This window comes from Rhododendron vialii, chromosome 5a (genome assembly GCF_030253575.1).
Source record: "Rhododendron vialii isolate Sample 1 chromosome 5a, ASM3025357v1".
Taxonomy (NCBI): domain Eukaryota; kingdom Viridiplantae; phylum Streptophyta; class Magnoliopsida; order Ericales; family Ericaceae; genus Rhododendron; species Rhododendron vialii.
In genome coordinates, this window is record NC_080561.1 from 30,659,811 (window position 1) to 30,684,053 (window position 24,243).

Consider the following 24,243-nt stretch of genomic DNA (forward strand, 5'->3'; position numbering starts at 1 on the left):
AATTGCTGGTAGAATTAGTCCCTCAAAACCCCTCGCTCAAACAAAAAGAGAGATGGTTTTCCGGTTCAACGGTCAGCAAAAACAGAGGCAAACCATTGTAGCAGAAGTTGCACCAGTTAAAATGAGTAACCGCAAAACGATAGTACAGTTTAGCCATCAGCCGCTAATGTTTAAATATACTAGGTTTGAATGTCATGAACTAAGCACAGAAAACGAAGGCACCATGACATACAGTACGTGTTACTAACAAAATGAATGAACCCAAGTATGTATGATGCTTGAGGAGTTGGGATCATGTAACAGAAAACCAGTTTGCAGCTCATTTCACGATGACAACTTACTAGCAAAACACACAAACGAAAGGAGAGCAAAAAGAAGAAGAGAGAAACCAAAACAGGGCACTCCTGGAAAATCACTTGCTAGCAAGCCGAAAGACACCTTTGGCTTCTATTCAAAACTTTTTTCCTAGATAACATAATATGACATCTCTCAAGTAGAGAGTACTAGTGACCCAGTTCTTTACGGGGCATTAGGGTGTTGTTTAGTTCCTTGTCCCTCTGTTCCGCCTAGGGGCCACTACTGTCCACCCATCTTCAGCTTCAGCTGTCTCACTGGGTCTTGGCTCATCAACCATCGTTTCCTTACGATTTAGATTTGAATGGAAATTTGGGGCATCAACTACCATTCCTGATGAATCATCGTCATCGTTGTCGTCGTCACTATCCACGCCCTGACGCACAATTAGGAAGCAAAAGACTAACCATTAGTAGCCTATGTTACATGTTTCCTTCTAAATGTACAAAATAAAGGTGTCAGCTCAGATAAGGGTATGAGATCCGTGTCCCACATATTTAGTACTAAATAGTACTAAACAAACGTATTTTTGATTCATATTTACCATGAATTATGCGTAGAACTGTATTATGCATGAAATTTCCTAAGTCTCTTTGGAAACAGAATTTATCCGAGAAAATAAAAGAAATCGACTAACAAATTATGATTTTAGCATATCTCTGTGTCCTTGTCCTTGAGATGAAAATTAGGTGAATGTGACACTTACACATACCTGAACCCGTCACTCATACACAGGTCCATGTCAAATAGTTAGTAGCACACCAATGAAGTTAAGCATCCAACATTGTTTCTCACTAGCATGTTAAGCAGATTAAACAAGAATCTTTTCTCAATCACGGTGCTATGAAATTATCCAAGTTTTGTAGCAAATAGAATTATTCTCTAGATTATTGCTTTTTATGTATACCAGAGTAAATAGTAAGGCAGAGGCTTTCTTGCTTGCAAAAGGCAACTTAAGCGAAAACAATCTAATTACCAACACTGCCAGCATATAATACGCAGACCCCAATTTGATGCCATGAGGCATTGAAATAGCGGTTTACATGCACTACATCACAGGAGAGAGATATATCCTTTGTTCAGTAAACAATGCCTTGAATCTCCAGTTAATGCTACACTAACTCTCCTCAATTGATAATTCCCTTGTTAAGAACTTCACAATGAGGAAGTTGATAATTGATATAGGAGGAAAGTGCTTAGTTTGTCCATAAATTCTTCAGCAGGCGATATTGGAGGGCACATCTAACCAACTACCATTATAATCTGTTCTCAAAAATTTATGGATGGGAACAATTTGTACATTTCAGAATTATTTTTTACAGCTGGCAAGGCCATCTTTTACCCCAAATGTTCGACCATGTAGAGCTTATCATCATCTCAAGACATTTTATTTCATTACAATCTGTTCTCACAAATTTATGGATGGGAACAATTTGAACATTTCAGAATTACTTTTTACGGCTGGCAAGGCCATCTTTTACCCCAAATGTTTGACCAAGTAGAGTTTTTTATCATCTCACGACATTTTATTTCAACCATCTAAAGTCATCGTTCAATTATTTGAAAACTCCAAAACAAGTACAAACTTGAGGCAACAGCTCAGTAAAAATGGAAAACTACTCTCAATTATAGAGCATTAAACTTTTCAAACAAGGAGGACTAAACCTACCTGTATCTGAGGAACAACAACAGCCGGAGGATCAGCTTCCCTCAAAATTTGGATCGACTGATAGTTACCTTCCAAACATTCTTCATGCATGATCATTAATCTCTCAGCTATCTGCACATCCTTGTTTTGAATGACAAACACCAAACAACCAATTAGCAGAGATTGCATAGCTGAATGAAAATGCACATAACTTGCAAAACATACAATCTAATAAAAATGGCAGGAAATTGATCAAATTAACTAAATTCAACATATAAAGATGGTAAAAGTCATTAATCATACTTAAGTTTCTTTTTAAATGGGCATTAGGTGCAGATGCGCTTATCTTCTTCTTCTACTATAAATCATTTGTAAATATGAATAGGAGAACATTCACTTCAACCCATTAAAGAAGTCAAACCCACGTCGATTATAGTTTATTCCAACGACATTGTTAGCAAATATTTTAATGACCCCAAAAAGCATAATAATGCAGGAAACAGGAAATTTTTTTAATAAAACCTGATGGTGAAAAGAAATCCTATCTCCAAGGTATACCAATCAAAGGATGTTGCAAGGACATATGAAGAACACTGACAAAAAGGTGCCTAAATGTATTTGATTTTCTTCTTTCCTCCATATAAGAGATAAGGCAACAACATTTCTTTTTCTTTTTCAATAGCCAAAGGACTTGGTGTCATAGACCTTAGAAGCTGGAAAAACAAATAAACTTTTGGCCAATTCCCAACATTTGAAATTACTGATTCATGCTCTCACGTCAAGTAGGCTCTACATGTGCAATAAGAAATAAAGTTATTCTTCCCAAAGTACAAATAACCAACAAACTCAGACTTACACTTTCACAAAAAAATACAGACCACTTATAATTGGAAAAGTTCACAGGGCAATCCTGGGAGTTTCAGTTAGCGAAATTCGTGCACTAAAACAAGCTCCAAGCTCTAAAGTGCTCTAAACAAACTTAAAAATAAGAAGAGAGGACCATAAAGATCATATGCGACAAGATTATGCAAGATCTGACCACGTGACATAATTGTCATAAACAAGGATGTTGAAAATGCAGGGTAACTCGTTATGTATCGCTAACGAACCTCCTCAACGCTGCCATCATCGATCTCTGTGTTGAGAGAGAGCATAAATTCTTCAAGCATATCTTCTAAGTCATCAATATATAATTGCTCTGGAAAATAAAAGAAAAAAAAGAGCAGAAAATTACAAGGGAGAAGATCGTATCAAAATCGAATGATAAATCTACTCTCCCAGTAATTGCATGCAAACAATACCCAGTTCATGCTGCAAAATACAATCCGGCTAGAGAATTGTGAACAATAGAAGTCAATTATTGGTTTACTGCATTCTATGGGCCTCCTACAAAGAGCTTGATGGTAAGATTTCACCTGAAAAGATCCGGATTTAGACAAGCTCCAACGCATCTCGTCTTCCCCTTCACCTATTCTATGAATACCATACACTCTTGAAAGCAAAGTAATCAAAGCATTCTCCTCCCAATCGCACACATCCTTGCGCAAACGAATACCCCAAACTGGGCCCCATGCTGAAAATGGAGATAATCAAAGATGCTTGCATCTCTATCACAAGCCAAAAGACATATACTCGGAAAAGCGTCTCGCAAACTGACATCCCCACACCACAAATGCTCCCAAAATTTCACCCTACTCCCATCGCCAACCACCATATGAATATTCTTTTCAAAAGCATCCCTACCATTCAAGATGCCCCTCCAAAGCACAACCCCATAAGGCAATCTCACATTGAGGGCCAACCAATCTCCCCACCCACTACCGTACTTAGCTACTACAACCGTTCTCCACCATCTCTCCCTTTCACACGCAAATCTCCAAAGCCATTTGCCTCTAATAGGAGCGCAAACCGTATCCCAATCAACTATATGATACTACGTACTTGAATTCTTCCCCCACACCTTTCCAAAGAAAATCTCTTTTAATCTTCTCTAACCTTTTTGCAACCGAAACCGGGATAACAAACAAGGACATGAAATAAGTGGGCAAATTAGAGAGCGTACTTATAATTAAAGTGAGTCTACCTCATTTAGTAATATCTTGACGCTTCCAACCCACCAACCTCTTCTCAAATCTTTCCACAACTTTGTCCCATGCTGACTTTGATTTGAAAGCTGAACATAGTGGCAATCCCAAATACTCTGTCGGGAGCGACGCCACCCTACAACTCAAAATCTGAGCAAGAGCACCAATATCGTCGACTGCCCCAATAGGGATCATTTCAAATTTTCCCAAATTCACTTTAAGCCCAGAAACAGCCTCGAAGCACAAAAGAACACATCTAAGGTATCCCACCGCCATTAGCTCCGCATTGCAGAACAAAAGAGTATCATGGGCATAAAGAATGTGCGAAACCAACAAGCTCAAACCATCTCCTGTTCCCACTTTGACGCCATGTAAAAAGCCCCCTACAACCTCTTTTTGAATCATCCTGCTGAGCACCTCCATAACTAAAATAAAAAGAAGGGAGGAGAGAGGATTGCCTTGACGCAAACCTCTAAAAGTCTGAAAAAAATCGGCTGGAGTCCTATTCACCAAAACTGACACTCTGACAAAGGAGATGCAAAAACTAACACCACATCAAGAATTTGCCTACCTTCGACAAAGGCATTTTGAGTCTTTGAAACCACCTTTCGAACCATCTTCTTCAAACGAATAGCCAAAACTCAGGCCAACAACGTATAAGCACCCCCAAGTAAACTGATGGGTCTGAAATCCCGGATGTCTTGTGCTCCTTCCTTTTTTGGAATCAAGGCCACAAAAGAAGCATTCAAACTCCCCAAACTTCCAAAAATGCTGGAACATACCCATTACTTCTCCCCTCACCACTCCCTAACAATGTTGGAAAAAGGCCAAAGACATACCATCTGGACCGGACACTTTATCACCATTCAATGACTTTAGAGCGTGTAATACTTCTGTTTCGACTAAAAACTTAATTTTCATGCAGGTTTAAGTCACGGGTTGGAGTGAACTTTCGAAAGTTCGTACTCAAATTTTGAGTTTGAGTGGAAAAAAGGGTTAAGGGCTGGAGATGCTCTTTTAGAAGGGTAAGAACTCAAAAGGGCGAAGCCAATTGAATGACCATGATTTTTCCTTCTCGTGCTATGTCTTATGCATAGAATATCAAAGGAAAAGAAAAACCAATCAAAAGTAACCGCAGAAACAATGAAAAATACATCAATTAGAAACACATAGAATATCAAAGGAAAAGAAAAAGTGAAAACCCATCAAAGTTACGGCAGAAACAACGAAAAATACATCAATTATATCGTATATAACAAGTACCCCTAAGATGCTCTGAGGCCCATTGAATTACCATGATTTTTCTTTTTCATGCTATAGCTAACACATAGAATATCAAAGGAAAAGAAAAACCCATCAAAAGTAACAGCAGAAGCAACGAAAAATACATCAATCATATCGTATACAACAAGTACCTTTGAGATGCTCTAAGAACTTAAAAGGGTGAAGCCATTATGACTTACCACGATTTCCATTTTCGCGGTATGGCTAACACGTGGAATTTAAAAAAGAAAAACCCATCAAAAGTAACAGCAGAAACAATGAAAAATACATCAATTGTGTATCCTATAGACATGTACGAGTACCTTTGGATTGAGTGAACCAAGAGAAGATGTCGGGGGCGAGTTGCTGGGATTTGAGGCGAGAGTCACGGCCGCCCCACTCGTTTACGACGGCCATCTGAAGGGCAGCCCACCGAGACAGAACCAAACTGATGCCTTCCTGAAGCTGCGCACCGCTCTCTGCCGAAAGCACCCTCTCAGGAACCATTGGAAACACTAGTCTGCGAGAAACCCTAGCTCTAAGATCTCAAATGTGCAGTTAAGGTAAGGGCGTCTCCAACCTTTCGTTTGGAACTTATTATGGGGAAGAAAAAAAGGAAATGAGGAAAAAGAATTTCAAAATATCCTCAAATTTACACTCAATATTTAATAGACTTCCAAACTTTAAAAAAAATAAAAAAAAATTTACTCTACCCATTGTTCAAACTTTCTCCTTCCGTCCCAATTTGTCAAATACAGTAACTAACAGTACAGTACTTGCTGAGTTGGACAGTTGGACGCGAACGGTTAAGTGGGTATTTTCACTTGGAAGGAAAATTCTTATGCACATTTAATGTCTAATAGACTTCTAAACTTATCAAAAAAATTCATTTCTTTTGTTTGATTTGGAGAGGAAGAAGAGGGAGAATAATACAGTAACAAATTTAAGCTCTGTTTGGAAGTGAGGGAAGAGAAGGAAAAATAATTAAGAAAAAAAATAGAAAAGAAATGATTTTCACATTTCTTTTTATTGATAAATGCACTATATTTCTTGTCTTTTCTAATAAAAAAAGGTTGCATTTAAAGATTTCACTAAAGGACAAAAAATAGGGTGTATTTATAAAATAAAAAAAAAAGTATGAAAATTACTACCTTTTCTCTTCTCGTCACTCTAAAACCAAACAAGAGAAGGGAAAAATCTAAAACTTTTCCTTCTTTTTCCTTCTTTTTCACATGTTCCAAAGTTTTGTACATAATAATAAATTAAAAAATTATTGGGAAGTCCACTATAGCATATTTGTAACCTATAAAATCCACTTCTAAATTTCATAACCCATTTAGTCCACTAATTAAGTTTTGGCGAGGCCTTAAGTCCAATTCAATTAAAAAAGAAATTAGTTCAGGTCCAAAATACCCTTACCTTTAAAAACTGTTAATCTGACATATCTCACTCCTATAAAATTTCCCATATTCACATTGTTTCCATATCCAGAAGGGAAACAGAGTCCAAACGAGAGAGAGAGAGAGAGAGAGAGAGAGAGAGAGGGGGTCGACGACTATTCGTGATCAACTGACTGCCGTTCATGATCGATTCGTTTGCGATCGACTTCCGTATGTATCTTTTTTTGCATTTTTCTATTTTTAATGCGATATTCGTGATCGACTGATTGTTGTTCGTGATTGATTCGTTCGTGATCGACTTCCGTATTTATATTATTCTGTATTTTTCCTTTTTTAACCCGATATTGTTTAGTCTAATCCGGTTATCATCAGATTTTGAGGTTTTTGAATAAATACATAAGGTTATATGTGTACTTTTCCTAGGGTTAGAGATCTGAAGTTTTTTGAATAAATATATAAGATTATATTTTCATCAATCGCTTATTGATTTGGTCCGCGCAGTGGCCTCTCCGAATTGCTTCTAATATATTTGGAGTTTTTAGAATAAATATATAAGGTTATATGTGTGTTTTTTCTAGGGCTAGACATATAAGGTTGGAACATGTTGTGTTTTTTGAAAAAATATATAAGGTTATATGTGTTTTTCGTGTCACACAAAAAATATATTTTTGTGTGTTTTTATTGTTATTTAATGTCATTTTTTTTAAACATTCTTAATTAGAGAGAGATATAATAATATATAACGTTATATTGTTATATATAACATTCTAGATTAGTAATATTCTATGTTATTTAATAAAGAGAACATATAATGTTATATATGACCTTTTGTACTATGTAACGTTATATATGAGCTTCTGTCATATATAACGGTATATACTTCGTTGTTGATCACTTATTGAATTGGTCCACGTAGCAGCCTCTCCGACTTATACGTGAAAATATGTGATTTGAAACTCGGTTAGCAATGTGGTTTGATTATAGATGATTTTTTCTACTAAGACATATATGTTATATGTGACAATTTGCTCTTAGTACCTAATTTTGTTCTGTAAAACTCCAAAACAAAGGAACTAATAACGTTATATATTCTCTTATTGAATTGGTCCGCGTAGCGGCCTCTCAAAAACACATATGGATATATCCATATATGATTATATATGGTTATATGAGAATATTTGTGACCATATGTATATATATATATATACAGTCCGGATCAAGTCCACACCCTTACGGTCCGCACCTCCCATTTTCCGATTGAATTTCGATGATCCGAGCCGCTCAATGTGTTCAGAACGTGATTTTAAGGGTACTTGCGAGAAATTAGCAAAAAAAATGACCAGGAAGGGCTTGATCTAAGCAGTTTTTTTATGAACCGAAATCACGTTCTGATCACATTGAGCGACTCGGATCATCGAAATTCAATCGGGAAATGGGAGGTGCGGACGGGTGCGGACCGTAAGGGTGTGGACTTGATCCGGATTGTGTATATATATATATATATATGCTTGTATTGACATAAAAAAATATTTCAATTTCCATAAAGAACATATAACGTTGTATATGAGATTTTGTCTTGTAAAACTCAAAAAAAAAAAAAAAGAGGAACTAATAACGTTATATGTTCTCTTATTGAATAGATCCGCGCAGCGGCCTCTCAAAAGCACATATGGATATATCTATATATTATTAGAAGCAAGTCGAAGAGCCCGTTGCGTGGACCAATTCAATAAGTGATAGACAATGAAGCATATAACGTTATATGTGAACTTCTGTCATGTGTAATATGTGTTTTTCCTAGGGTTAGATATATAATATTATATCTCGTTTTTGAGATATATTAATATTGTTTATGTTGTTTTGAATATGTATATATGTAGCTATAGAGGTTATGGGAATGCTATTCAGAGGTAGAAAATCACAAATTTTGAAGGATTCGATGAAGGTTTTGATGAAGAAACTGTGAAAAAATGAAGCTCGACCCCCCCGTGGTCTCATCAACATTCAACTTGGGATTCAAGACGCGATTGAAAATAAGGATAATGGGGGCATGATATGTGAACATATAATGTTATTTTTTGAAATATATAATATTGTTGGAAAGATATGATATTGTTTTGAGAATGTATAATTTTATATGTCATGTTTTGTGAGACTTAGAGCTACAGAAGCTCAGATATAATGTTATATATTCTATTTTTTGTGAGATTTATAACTATAGAAGCTCACATATAATGTTTGTTGAAAAATGTATGCATTATAATTTGTGAAAATATATATGCATCTCTATTAATTATTTTGATGATTAATTCAATGATATTTTTATTCGGCAAATACAAAATTATCGAAAAGTCGATTCCCGAACTAAATATTTTCGTGAACTTGAAATATAGCATAAAGTCTCTTGGATTCATGATTTATATTTACAAAGACTTTATTGAGCTCAATACATGCTTTAACGGTTTATTTAGATGAAATTGTGAGCCACAGGTTGACGAACCGGCTGCCAAGCCGGCTGTCTGAACAGAAAGCTGTGACAACCGGACGACCACCCGGATGACCACTCTATCAAACGGCTAGTTTCCAACGGCTAGTTTCAAACGGCTAGTTTCCAACGGCTAGTTTCCAACGGCTAGTTCCAACGGCTAGTTTCCAACGGCTAGGAAGCATATGGATGGCTATATAAGGCATCAAGAACTCATTAATGAGTACATACACACAAGCTACGACATTCCATATTATTGCAAGAGCAAATTCTCAAAAGATCAAAGCCAAAAATTCTCATTGTTCATCCACTTTCATATTATTCTTGAGAGAAAATTTGTACAAGTCGTGAGCGATAATTTTCATACCTTCTTCACATACTTGTATTTCCTAAGTGAGTGTTTGAGTCAAACACTTGAAAGCTTAGAAGACCAAATTCGGGTTGGAATTTGGGTGTTATTGTTTTTGAGAAGTTTTCGAAGAAAATTCTTGCGGTTGTGCTAGCTCCTTGGGAAAGCTAGAGGCGTTCGGTTTTTGTAAGCACCCGCAAGACTTACAAGTTGTAATCTTTTAAAGATTAGTGGAACCTTCAAGTAATTGCTTGAGGAGAAGTGGAGTAGGGCCGGACCGTGGACAAATCCGGACCGAACCACTATAAACGGGTTCTATCTCTCTATCTCTCTATTTTGATTGCATACTTATTGTTTGCATATATTGTTAGAGATAAATTTTTATTGGTAATTATTACTAGCAATCCTATTCACCCCCCCTCTAGGTTGCATAATTTGGGTAACAATTGGTATCAGAGCCTCGGCTCTTGTTTGTAGATTTAACCATCTAAGAGTTAAGATCCATGGCAACCACTAGTAATGTTTCTTGTATCGAAGGTCAATCGTCCAATAGACCTCCCTTGTTCACCGGAGAAAATTACTCTCATTGGAAAAATAGAATGATGATCTTTATTCAATCCACGGATTATGATCTATGAAAAATTATCAAAAATGGTCCCATTATTCCTACTAAGAAAGTTGGGGAAGAGACTATGCCTAAATCAGATAATGAGTGGAGTCATTCGGAAAAGGCTTCAATAGAAAAGAACTATAGAGCTATGAACCTTCTTTTTTGTGCTATTACTCCCAATGAATATGATTGTGTTTCCGCATGTGAATCGGCTAAAGAAATATGGGATAAGTTAGAAATGTCACATGAAGGAGATAGTCAAGTTAAGGAGTCCAAAATTGATATTCTTGTGCATAGCTACGAGCTCTTCAAAATGAAACCGGATGAATCTATATCTCAAATGTTTGCTAGATTTGCTAGTATTACTAACGGTTTAAAAGCTCTTGGAAAGATTTACAGTCAATCCGAAATGACAAGGAAGGTGCTCCGTTCCATGCCAACCAATTGGGACACTACCACCTCCATCATCCTACAATCCAAAGATTTCTCAAAATACACGATGGACAAGCTCATGGGATCTCTCATGACGGAGGAAATGCATCACAACCTCAAGGGTGAAAAAGAGAAGAAAGTTAAGGATCTTGCCTTCAAAAGTACAACAAGCAAATCAAAAAGCAAGGAGGATTCAAGCAACGAAAGTGAGGATGATGAAATGGCGCTCATCACAAAAACGTTCAAGAAACTCCTCAAAAATAGAGCATCTCGCAAAGGTAGAGGATTTTCAAGAAAAGATGGAGGCAAAGAAGAAAGTAGCAAAAAGGATCCAATCATTTGCTACGAGTGCAAGAAGCCCGGCCACATCAAAAGTGAATGTCCATATGCCAAAAAATATTCAAAGAAGGACAAAAAGAGAGCTATGATGGCCGCATGGGACAATAGTGACGATAGTAGCTCCAATGAGGACGATGAGCAACAAGAGGTCGCTAACTTGTGTTTCATGGCCATCGAAGAAAACGAGGTAGATTTCGACTCATCCTATTCCTTTGATGAATTGTTTATTGCCTATAAAGAGTTGAAAGTAGAATTTGAAAAGGTTGTTTCTAAAAACAAATTTCTTAAAAAGGTTGCTAAAGATCTCTCACTAGATATGGATGATTTAATTGAAGAGAAAGATATTTTGGAGGAAGAAAATGAAAGTTTAAGAACCTCTTTGGCAAAAGAAAAAGAGTATTTGAAGGATACTTCCAAAAACGAATCTTTAGAAAAACAAATTGATGATTTAACTAATTCTCTTTCAAAACTCACTAATGGAAAAGAAAGTTTAGACATTCTTCTTGGAAAACAAATGGTTTCTTTTCACAAGGCCGGAATTGGTTATAATCCCACTCAACACAAAAATCTTTTTGGAAAAGATGTTCCTCCTTCTAGCCATTCTAAATTGACATGTCATTATTGTGGTAAAATTGGTCATATTTCTCCTACTTGTCCTATGAAAGGATACTCATCTTCTAATGCAAAAAAGGTCTGGGTTCCTAAGAACCGTATCAATGCTAACCTTCAAGGACCCAAGATGATTTGGGTACCAAAAGTCAAGAATTGATGTACTATTGTAGGTATGCTTCAAAAGTTCTCTCAAGGAAGGAAGTTGGTACCTTGATAGTGGATGTTCAAGACACATGACCGGTGACAAGAAGGCTTTCAATTCTCTTTCGTCTAAAGATGGTGGACATGTCACATTTGGAGACAACAACAAAGGCAAAATCATAGGAATCGGTGATATAGGTAATTCTCCTATTATTGAAGATGTTTTACTTGTTAGTGGTTTAAAACACAATCTTCTTAGCATAAGTCAATTATGTGATAGAGGAAATCGTGTTATCTTTGAAAAATCCAAATGTATCATTGAAAATGTCAAAAGCAACAAGACACTCTTCGTTGGACAAAGACTTGAAAATGTATATGTTTTTAATCTCAATGATTTAAGTAATTGTGATATAAAATGTTTTTCCGCTTTGAGTCAAAATAGTTGGCTTTGGCATAGGCGCCTAGGACATGCAAGTATGGATGCTATTTCAAAACTCTCTAGAAAAAATTTGGTAAAAGGTCTTCCTAAAATCAAATTTGAAAAAGATAGACTTTGTGGTCCTTGCCAACAAGGAAAACAAACCAAGGTTTCTTTTAAGTCCAAAAATGTTGTTTCAACTACTAGACCTTTGCAATTACTTCATATGGATTTGTTTGGACCAACTCGCTCTCCAAGTCTTTGTGGAAACTATTATTGTCTTGTTGTTGTTGATGATTTCTCTAGATTTACATGGGTGATGTTCCTAGCTCATAAGAATGAGGCTTATCCTAATTTCACTAAACTTTGTAGAAGAGTTCAAAATGAAAAAGGCTTTGTTATTTCTAACATTCGTACGGATCATGGAAAAGAACTTGACAATTCTTTATATGAAAAGTTTTGTGATGAACATGGTATTGGTCATAACTTTTCCGTACCTCGTACTCCTCAACAAAATGGAGTAGTAGAGAGAAAAAATCGTACTCTGGAAGAAATGGCCCGCACTATGCTTTGTGAAAACTCTTTGCCAAAATATTTTTGGGCGGAAGCCGTTAATACCTCATGCTATATTTTGAATCGAGTTTTAATTAGGCCTATCCTCAAGAAAACTCCTTATGAGCTTTGGAATGGTAGAATACCCAACATTAATTACTTTCATGCCTTCGGTTGTAAATGTTATGTATTAAACAATGGAAAAGATGACTTGGGTAAATTTGATTCAAAATCGGATGAAGGCATCTTTATTGGTTACTCTCTTACTAGCAAAGCATATAGAATTTATAATAAGCGCACTAATCTTGTTGAAGAATCTATTCACGTTTCCTTTGATGAATCTAATCCTTGTGCTACTAAGGATGTTGTTGATAATGATGACTTAGAAATTACACATGAGATTCATGACTTGAAAATTCAAGAAAAAGTTGATGGTGATACTCAAGTAGAAAGCTCTCAAATCAAAGAAGATGAAGTTATTAATCAACCTCAAGATGCCATGGGAGACAACCAAGATCTTTCCAAGGATTGGAGATTCGTGCAAAACCATCCAAAGGACTTGATTCTTGGAGAAGTTTCGAAAGGGGTAACCACTCGCTCGTCTCATAGAAATTTTTGTGAAAATCAAGCTTTTGTTTCTCAAATTGAGCCTAAAAACTTTCCGGAAGCTCAAGATGATGAAAATTGGATTTTGGCCATGCAAGATGAGTTAAATCAATTTGAAAGGAATAAAGTTTGGGCATTAGTACCTAAGCCTCTTGATCACACTATTATAGGTACTAAATGGGTTTTTCGTAACAAGCTAGATGAATTCGGAAATATTGTTAGGAATAAAGCTAGACTTGTTGCTCAAGGTTATAATCAAGAAGAAGGTATTGATTTTGAAGAAACTTTTGCACCGGTAGCTAGATTAGAGGCTATTCGCATATTACTTGCCTTTGCATCTTTCAAAAATTTCAAGCTTTATCAAATGGATGTGAAAAGTGCATTTTTGAATGGGTTCATAAATGAAGAAGTTTATGTCAAACAACCTCCCGGCTTTGAAGATCATGTATACCCCGATCATGTTTTTAAACTCTCAAAAGCTTTATATGGTTTGAAGCAAGCACCACGTGCATGGTATGATAGACTTAGTTCATTCTTGCTTGACAATGGCTTTACTCGTGGAAAAATTGATACTACTCTTTTCATTAAAGCCAAAGGTAAAGATATGCTCATTATTCAAATATATGTTGATGATATTGTCTTTGGTGCCACTAATGATAATATGTGCAAAGAGTTTGCTAAGTGTATGCAAGGTGAATTTGAAATGAGTATGATGGGGGAGCTTAACTTCTTCCTCGGACTTCAAATCAAGCAAACTAATGAGGGGATCCTAATCAACCAAGCCAAGTATGCGAAAGAACTTATTAAGAAGTTTGGCATGGAAGGATCAAAGCCAACGAGCACACCAATGAGCACATCAACTAAGCTAGACAAAGATGAGAATGGTAAGGCCGTCAATGAAAAGATGTATCGAGGTATGATCGGCTCATTACTTTATCTCACTGCAAGTAGACCGGATATAATGTTTAGTGTTTGCATGTGTGCTAGATTTCAATCATGTCCTAAAGAATCGCATTTAAAAGCTATTAAACGTATCTTTAAATATGTTGGCGGTTCTCATGACTTAGGATTGTTTTATCCACGTGGAGTTGCATTTGATTTAATTGGTTATTCGGATGCGGATTTTGGAGGTTTCAAAGTTGATCGTAAAAGTACAAGTGGGACTTGCCAATTTCTAGGGCACTCTCTAGTGTCTTGGCATAGCAAGAAACAAAATTCCGTAGCTCTATCTACCGCCGAGGCGGAATATGTAGCGGCCGGAAGTTGTTGTGCCCAAATATTGTGGATCAAACAACAAATGGAGGATTTCAATTTGCAATATGATCATATTCCTATTAAATGTGATAATACTAGTGCAATTAGCTTAACCAAGAATCCAATTCAACATTCTCGAACAAAACATATTGAGATTAGACATCATTTTATAAGAGATCATGTTCAAAAAGGGGATATTGAACTTAACTTTATTAGTACCGACAAGCAATTGGCGGACATTTTCACAAAACCCCTTGGTGAAGAACAATTTTGTTTCATTCGACGAGAACTCGGCATGTCTAATCATTTATGAAAAAGTTGTGTTCTTGATGTCAAAAGTTTTTTTTTGATTCAATGTTGAGTTGATTGAATTCGTAAATATCATACTTGATGGAGAGTACAAATGATCTTGATAAAGAAATCACCCTCCAAACATTTTATCATATGTTTCATTTTCCTGTGTTTGGTATGAAGAAAATCAGTTTTATGGTCTTTAATGTTACTCCTCTTAAACGATTTCTGGACTTAACCTGCATTTGTCAGTCGGATGTCCAAGCGGATGTCCAACCGGACAACCGTGAGGTTGAGACTTATTCAAGCTTTTGCGTTGCTAACTCTGATTTATTAAGTCTGTTACACTTAGTTTGTATGAACTTCATGGCTTAGTGCTTAAATTGTCTCTTATATACTTCGCCGATATGAATTTCTTGTCTCTAAGCTTGCAGGGATAATCATTCTCGGTAATACCTCTCGCATTCTTTAAAAAGCTCTCTTTTAGGGGGAGCATGTATTAAGGGGACACAACAATAAACACCCGAACACAATTTTCTTCCCCTATTCTTATCCTCTTTCGGCGCCGCATCTCTACCGCATCCCCTATCCTATCTCTATCTCTTCATCTATCTCTCTTTCGGCGCAGCATTTCAAACAATTCGGCGCAGCATTCCAAACACTTCTCTCATACTCTATAAATTCCACAACACTCTCTCTATCTCCTCATCTATCTATCTCTCCTTCTTTCTCGGCCTAAAACTCTCCAAATCTCTATCCTTCAAAATCGAGCAATGGCAAACATACCGCAAGGATTACCGATTGAGTTTTACGAAAGAGATGCCGAACGAGCAGAGTTCAGGTTGTTTATCCAAACCATTTGGATGCAACTCTTTATCTTCATTCTGCTGTGTGCGTTACTTACCATGAGAATACCACCATGGTTCGGATGGAATGTAAATGTGGATACTCTGTGGTATTGGATTGGCATTATAGCTGCCGTTGTAGCAGCCATTATTCGAGAATACGAAAATCAAGGACGCCAAGCTCTCAATGAACGAAGATAGAGTGCTACAGGGCAAGAGCGGCATGGTGCTGGAACCATGGCCCTATTGTTTTTCTATTTTTAGTTTTTTTTTTTATGATGTCACAGGGGGAGAAAAAGCCAAGTTTTAATTGATCTATCTTGCCATTTTGGGCAAATTTAAAAAATTGCTTGCTATGATCTGATGATTATTGCTATTACTCGTTGATCATAGATAACTGCTTTGGTGCATGTATTAAGGGGGAGATTGGCATAACTCCTACTTGAATAAAAACTATCATTTTGTGTCATCATCAAAAAGGGGGAGATTGTTGAAAAATGTACGCATTATAATTTGTGAAAATATATATGCATCTCTATTAATTATTTTGATGATTAATTCAATGATATTTTTATTCGGCAAATACAAAATTATCGAAAAGTCGATTCCCGAACTAAATATTTTCGTGACCTTGAAATATAGCATAAAGTCTCTTGGATTCATGATTTATATTTACAAAGACTTTATTGAGCTCAATACATGCTTTAACGGTTTATTTAGATGAAATTGTGAGCCACAGGTTGACGAACCGGCTGACAAGCCGGCTGTCTGAACAGAAAGCTGTGACAACCGGACGACCACCCGGATGACCACTCTATCAAACGGCTAGTTTCCAACGGCTAGTTTCAAACGGCTAGTTTCCAACGGCTAGTTTCCAACGGCTAGTTCCAACGGCTAGTTTCCAACGGCTAGGAAGCATATGGATGGCTATATAAGGCATCAAGAACTCATTAATGAGTACATACACACAAGCTACAACATTCCATATTATTGCAAGAGCAAATTCTCAAAAGATCAAAGCCAAAAATTCTCATTGTTCATCCACTTTCATATTATTCTTGAGAGAAAATTTGTACAAGTCGTGAGCGATAATTTTCATACCTTCTTCACATACTTGTATTTCCTAAGTGAGTGTTTGAGTCAAACACTTGAAAGCTTAGAAGACCAAATTCGGGTTGGAATTTGGGTGTTATTATTTTTGAGAAGTTTTCGAAGAAAATTCTTGCGGTTGTGCTAGCTCCTTGGGAAAGCTAGAGGCGTTCGGTTTTTGTAAGCACCCGCAAGACTTACAAGTTGTAATCTTTTAAAGATTAGTGGAACCTTCAAGTAATTGCTTGAGGAGAAGTGGAGTAGGGCCGGACCGTGGACAAATCCGGACCGAACCACTATAAACGGGTTCTATCTCTCTATCTCTCTATTTTGATTGCATACTTATTGTTTGCATATATTGTTAGAGATAAATTTTTATTGGTAATTATTACTAGCAATCCTATTCACCCCCCCTCTAGGTTGCATAATTTGGGTAACAATGTTATATGTTCTGTTCTATTTTTTTGTGAAATTCAGAATTGCAGAAGCTCAAATATAATCTTATATGTTCTGTTTTTTATTTTTTTGTGATATTTAGATATTCAAAAACTCACATATAATGTTATATGTTTTATATGGACCAGCATATAACGTTAAAAGACTAAAAACAAGAAAAACAAAAAAGAAATGTTGAATGTTAGAAAATTTTTGCCACACATTTAATGTTGTATGTTAGGAAATTTTTATCACTCATATAACGTTAAAAAACCAATACAAGAAAAATAGGAAAAAATAAAAAGAGAAATTTGTTACATATATAACGTTAAATGTTAAGTGTAATGAGTTCAATAAAAAAAATCTAGAAAAATGAAAAAATACGTTTTTGGTTACTCATATAACGTTATATGTGGCGTGATGGCACCGGCAACGGCGGCGGTGGTGGTGGTAGCAGTGGCGGCAGTGGCGGCGGCGACAACGACTTAATTGCAATAAAAACGAAAAAAATTGGAAAATATATATTTTCGTGTTAGCCAAACAAGGCCCTTGTTTCTTAGGTAGGATATTTTTGTCATTAAAATTAGTAGTAGACTTAGTAGGTTATGAAACTTAGAAGTGGAATAGAAGGGTTTGGAAAGTGCTATAGTGGACTTATGAAAAATTCTCCCATAATAAATTCTCTCTTCTGTGAGCCTCGATACTCACATTAAATTGTTTGTACGTTCGCACTTTCGTTCAAGCTTGTGCACGTGTTTTATGTGACTTATAACCTGTTTGGCCTAACCTATTTGGACTTTTGGCACGATCTTTTTAGTTATCTTCTCTCTAATTGTTACTCTTTTTAGGTAAATTTTTTATATCATTTCTTTTGATGAGGGGAATCTTTTCTATTTTTGGGTTGTTTTTTGTAGTCTTATATGATTTTTTTTTCGACCTTTGTCTACATTTCTATATTTTCCGATTCCTCCCACTGAGAAAAACAATGTGATATAAAAATTTGATCTAAATCTAATAAAAATATTAAAAAAAATATTGCGCCAAATACAGTCCTCTCCAACCCTTCACTTTTTTTTGCCAATATTATATAGTTAGTGGAGATTAGTAGAATATTTTTGTGTGTGGATAACTTTTATAAGGCAATCAACCAAGACCAACAAGAGGTCAAAACCTCAGTACAATCAGAGCCTACCTATCCATCTAGGAAAAGTAAATCCAAAAAACAGAGCAATTACAAAGGACAGAAAATCCTAGAACTAAGGTTCCAGGATGTAACAAGAAACTGATTTGCATTGCTATGCTTAACATTTCTCCACGAGCATAAGCGGTCTCGGACTTTCATCGCTCTGAAACCCCGCCCCTCGTTGGGCTTGAATACTAGTCTCCACGGAATGGGGACAAGAACCTACCACTAGTGCTAGCTTAGCTGGTAGTTCTTTCCAACCCTTCACTTTCTAACTACAAATTTGAGTAAACTTAAATATTGCATATCAAATTAGTTTACTCCAACATTAATTAAGCTTAAAAAACACCTAAACTCTTACTGAAAATTTAAAAATGTTATTTTGTGTAATAGTAGGTGTTTTATTCCAGGTCTTTAAAAAAAAAAAATCAACAGATTTGTTTGAATATTCCAAAGGCAAAAGAAAAACAGTGGACGAAAAAGGAGTTTCAATTTTCAACTTCATGTTTCGTTGATTAGAGTTGTGGAACCTAACATATTGTGAATTGTTAAGGAATATTATCCGTGTAAACTCAAAGACATACAAGTTTTTAACTTATCTGTACAATTCGTGATGCTCGTGCACAACCCACGGATATACAGATAGTAAACTAAAAAAAAAAACAAAAAAAACTGCACCAAAAAATTGCCAAAAGGGGGCCTTAGTCTCCAATCCTCCACGTTCTAACTACAAATTTGAGTAAATTAAAATATTGCATATCAAATTAGTCTCTCAAATTTTATTTAAGCTTAAACGACACATAAACTTTTACTCAAAATCTTAAAATCTTATTTTGTGTCTTTCAAAATTTATAATTATGATTACGACTAGGTCATCTCCAGGTTCTAGTACTGTTGGTAGAGTTCTTCTATAATTTGCAACGTGGCAAGATAAGAGAGGACCAAATAGTAGGGCATGAAGATATCATCCACACTAGATTGATTCGAAACACGTCTCAACCAAATCAATTACTATTATTTTTAATTACGGCAAGTTCCTTAATCATATTTGTTGCCTCTGAATACCCAATTTATTTTATCTATTCATAAACTCAAATGCCCAAACTTCTGCGCGTAATTAGAATTGTCTCCATAAAAAGTGAACGAAAAAAATTGTCAATTTGTTTGCTTGCAATAAAAAGAGTTAAATAGGTATAAGTAATAGGAAAAACACACGAGCAGAAAATAAAAGAGGAGATTTGATTGAGATTTGATTGGAATCAATTTTGATCAGAAAAAAAAAAAAAAACGAAGATTGTATTCAATTTAGCGTGGATGGTATTTTCATGGCTGATTATTTGGACCTTATCTAGCCACGCCTCGAACTTGTACAAATTCTATAAAATCGGTCCTGCCACCGGCCCTCCAATATTTTTAACTCAAACTTTGGATAAACTCAAATATATATCAAAATTAAGTTTACTCAAAATTTTATTAAACTTCAAAGACACCTAAACTTTTACCCGAATTAATAAAATTCTGTATTGCATCCTTTAATTTGTAATTGCATCATTTTTTATTACAGCTATGTCATTTCAAAGGTTTCGTTTAAGTTTATGTTAGAGAACATTTGAAATTTCTAATGCTTGAAAGACTCATTCTGTTCGATTTGGGTTTTGAGTGAGTCTGTTGAGAGCAACGAGTGGAGATACATAGATAGAGGAATTTTATTCGAGACCGTGTGCAAGGATTTTGAAACCCAAAACGAACAAGCGAATAACCTACACAAAAAAAAAAAAAAAAAAAAATTCTTGCAATGCATGTGCACAAAGCAGCACAACTAGTGAAAAAAATAGCGAAAGCAAACAAAAATATCTTGCTATGTACTCTGTGATTCCAATAAGGAGAAGTCTATAAACACAACATAATACAGAACTAGCAATCAATAATCAATGGTACGAAGCAGTGAAAGAAACATCTGAATGGGTAGTAGAAATGAGTTGGTAAACCCGAGCAATAGAAACAGGCAAATGCCAACAGAATCTGAAAATGAACCATTTAATTTCTGTCTACCTTTTGATAAAGAATATGTAATATATCTCTCAACCTTCAGATAGACATGCTCTTCAATGTCATCTCTCCTCCTAAACAGAGTAACCTCCGCTCTTCGAATACTTTCAAAGCCAGCAGAATTCGAAGAGGTTAAACCAAGCATGTAATGAAAACAAGGTGGTTGTGCGATGCTTTACTATTTACAAGTAGAAGCAATAAACATATTTCATCAGTTACAAGTGAGACTGGTGGACGAACAAGGCTGACCTTTGTTGCTTGCGGACACGTTTAACAAAATAGAAAATGGAGTAATACATTGGAAGCAACACCGGGAATAACTCAAAATGTTGGTGATGTAATCCATTAGTAACCAAGTTAATAAGGATTCCATTATACACTATCAACAAATACAGAACACATCTTCCCTGACGAACCAAAAGATGATTGTTCACATTTTGAACTAATGAAACTTTGAGTCACAAAACTACTTCATTATACAAGGCCACTAAATACTTGCCCTGAGACAAATTCTCATATATCTATCAAACTAGATTTCCGTAATGTACAGACAACAATAATATGAAACGATGAAAATTGGAGGAAAAGAAAAAAATTCCTCCGGTGAGCCTCACATGGACAAACATAATTGAATAACTCAACAGAGAGCATTTTCTTCAATGATTCAACTAGCTAGATTTATTTTCTCCAGCGCCAATTCCGTACTGATGAATTTTAACAATACCTGCACTAGCTCTCTTACTTTATGTTCCCTGTCCAATGGAAAGGTTCACAAGTTGTAAGAATACTTATTCCTCTCCGAAAACACAAAATCAAAAAGTAACACATTACAAGATGTCCGTTAATGAGAAATTCATCCGCATGGTGTAAGTCAATGATTAGAAACCTTATCCTGATAGGAATAAAGTAAGATGTTTTTTCTTTCATTCTTTCTTCCCCATATCATACAACCCAAACTAATGCTATCCATCAACAAAAACCATTCCCGCAGTTCTAATTTGTAAGGCAAACAGTGATTAGTGATTACCAATCATATGTTACTAGGTTAGTGCTATAGTTTCAGTCAATGTTCTTCAAATGCTTTGTAGCCCTAGGTGCAGCTTAAAGATGGGGCTTATCAGTCCTACAGGTTTCATTACTGGTCTATGTTTCCACGGGATCAACCAACTCTACAAACTTCATTTGGTCCTCAGGGCTTTATGAAAGTTGAACTTGCAGAGTCACATCCTTTACTGTGTTGCCATTAATCAAGTTGTGATACTCTCATTTACATATTCAACAAACCAGATAGCAATATCTGTGTCCAGTTTTGTATCACATGCTTTTGTCAAGAGTTTACATCACTTCACCGAAGGTACATAAAAGTAATACCTTTAACCTAGCGACAATCCGAACAAAATGCAGATTGTTCTAAGGTCATAGCTTGCTGTACTAGTTGCCTCAGGAGCCATAAAACCTCATTTCTAACATTCCCGGTACTTCCACTTGTCTACTCAATTCATATTTAAAAATCGCAACGTATGCGTTTTACCTGGATATAACAAGCTCACAAAAAGACTGGAACAGAATGAATAGGTGTGGACGCTTGTCACCATTCTCCTTGGCAAGGCCTCCTTTCAAGTATGGATGTAAAGGAAGAACAGACACAGTATCAGAATGTACTACCAGATGAGCCAGCCCTTCAAGGACAAATATTACTTCGTCAAGTCTTGCTGCAGGAAATCGACGGTCACCTACATATACATACAGTGTGATTACAATTCATTGATTTGTGACACAGGCTTAGAGGGGAGAGATATTCAACATTCAATTATAAGAGTAAGGGAGTGAGTGCCCCACCTAAGTCATTCTCGTCGATCAGAAATTTTTTCAAGATGTAATCGCATCTCGTCAAGAGTATCATAATTGAAATTTTGCTCACTTCAGATCGAGCCAGATTCCAGCCACAGATTTCGTCGTGGCAACTGAAAACAAATTACTATCACATAAATAAACAGGTAAAACAAAGCTTGGAGGCATAGAAAGAGTTTTTGAAACAAACAAAAAAGGACTTGACAGTTGACAGTCACGAAACCAGATGTTTTTATTCTGATTCCATATCAACTAATGATGTGATTGAGCGGATAATAGCAGTCAGCAATAAAGTGCATGTTGGCAGGATTTGCCAACAACTCATCACTGTATTAATCCAAAAATCTTAACTGGACTAGTGCTCATCCGTTAACTGTTTTAACAAAAGATAGAATATGGTCAAAACAAGACTTTTATTGCCTCAAACAGAAGAATTGGATCGATAACTCCACACGGTCAACCAGTACTGTAAGTTGCAAAAGCAATAAAACCAATAGCATTCGTAGTAACATATTAAGTACAGGCACCTAAGAATGAATGTTCACCTCAAGGAATTTGTTACCTGCTCAAGAGAAATAACTTTTGTAAGCAAGCCAAAGAGAATCTGCTACAGTGGGAGGGCATGAGCTCCACAGTTTCAACAGGCAGAGAGCATGTTCTTGATGCACAACGATCCAGGGTGGAAACTAGTCGTTGCAAAATCTGTCAAAACAAAGTTCAATAAGAATAATGAAACTTGCAAGCCATTGTCACTGAGGGAGAAGCAAGGTGCTCATAGATGTCTGGTGCAGTAGCTTCCAACCAAGAAAGAAAGCAGTTCATAAAGAAGATAACCACAAACAATGGAATCTTTGTGTTAAGCATAGACCAACAGCCATTTATAAACAATTGTAAAATTAGGAAATGAGCCATGTTCAGAAGCAGGCCAAAAGATGAGTAAATAAGAGCCTGGGGTTTGATTATCCTTGCTCTACCAAAAGGTCCAACTATACGATTGGGGGATCCCTCAAGTAGTTGAATCCCTACCTGAACCAAAGGTGGTTCATAATGTGGCCTGGATGTTCGGCCTCAATTTCTCTATTATAATTTTCATTGAAATTTGTAATTAAAATTTTTTCGTATGACATTTTCTACTGCTATTATCATTATAAGCTTGTAAACTTGTCCTTGTTATCTCTAGTATAGTCATTTTGCTGAGTGTTAACATTAATGATAGTCATTTGTTACTACAACTAGGAATTGTACGACTGAACAATAATGATTCCTCCATGAAGTGCGTCAAATCAGGTTTCTGTAACTGCAAAGTCAACGTGTGATATGTGTAGGAGTTAAGCAAGCAAGAAGATTACATCAGGCGGTGCATCGATCTGCGACTTAAGAATCTTGTCACCCAATATGTCTAAAACATTCATCTCGAGAGACTCATCAGCCGCAAGAGTTGAAGTGGATAGAGAATTGGGAGGGAGGGCACGTCCGCAATAGCCTAGTAGGAATATTTCATAAACATCCGCAACTTCTTTCCATAAGCGTATTCTTGAAGGTTTACCAATAATTTGATCGGACCCACGAGTTGCTGTTAATTTGCTGGTATCATCTACAAGAACGCGGTTGAAACCTTCAACAGCTAATCTCCAAAGTGAGCCTTCAGGGCTGTCTCTTCTTGTTGTCATGCACCTGTATATCAAATAACTATGAATAGCTTCATCTCATTAACAACTCTATCCTAAGCGTAGAAAGAGTGTAACAATGAGGGGTAAGGAAACCTTGGAACTATCCATGATTTAACAAAAGGGCATGTATTTGTATCTATTTTGAGCTGATGAATCAAACTCAGAAATACAGAGAGCTAAGGCAATTAAGAAAGAGACAAAAATGTCTAAAGAGAATCCCATCATTTAGATCACTGACAAGTAACTAGATCATTATCAGTGGAACTAGGTTAACTAGGATTTA

General features: G+C 36.1%; 2 protein-coding genes across 7 annotated transcripts in view; both read right to left on the reverse strand.

Annotated features, from left to right (window-relative positions):
• Positions 1-200: 200 nt before the first annotated feature.
• On the reverse strand, positions 201-5,981 carry LOC131325231 (uncharacterized). 2 transcript variants are annotated; one of them, XM_058357366.1, is made up of 4 exons: positions 5,673-5,981; positions 3,112-3,200; positions 2,024-2,134; positions 201-730 (listed from the first exon to the last, which is right to left on the reverse strand). In XM_058357366.1, the coding sequence occupies exons 1-4, from the start codon at positions 5,854-5,856 to the stop codon at positions 542-544; spliced, it is 573 nt and encodes a 190-aa protein (XP_058213349.1). In that variant the 5' UTR covers positions 5,857-5,981; the 3' UTR covers positions 201-541. The 2 variants fall into 2 exon arrangements, with proteins under 2 accessions (XP_058213349.1, XP_058213348.1); XM_058357365.1 differs by having other exon boundaries at positions 2,024-2,143.
• Positions 5,982-20,756: 14,775 nt separating this feature from the next.
• The window catches only part of LOC131325232 (uncharacterized), a 62,012-nt gene continuing 58,525 nt past the window's right edge, over positions 20,757-24,243 (reverse strand). For 4 of the 5 annotated variants that reach the window (XM_058357370.1, XM_058357369.1, XM_058357367.1 and 1 more), the window contains 5 exons: positions 23,640-23,964; positions 22,853-22,992; positions 22,279-22,403; positions 21,971-22,172; positions 20,757-21,191 (listed from right to left, as the gene is read on the reverse strand). In XM_058357370.1, the coding sequence (XP_058213353.1) occupies positions 21,104-21,191; positions 21,971-22,172; positions 22,279-22,403; positions 22,853-22,992; positions 23,640-23,964 (880 nt within the window). In that variant the 3' untranslated portion in view covers positions 20,757-21,103. Of the gene's footprint in view, positions 21,192-21,970; positions 22,173-22,278; positions 22,404-22,852; positions 22,993-23,639; positions 23,965-24,243 lie in introns of those variants that run through there. The other variant, XR_009199613.1, reaches the window with a different exon arrangement.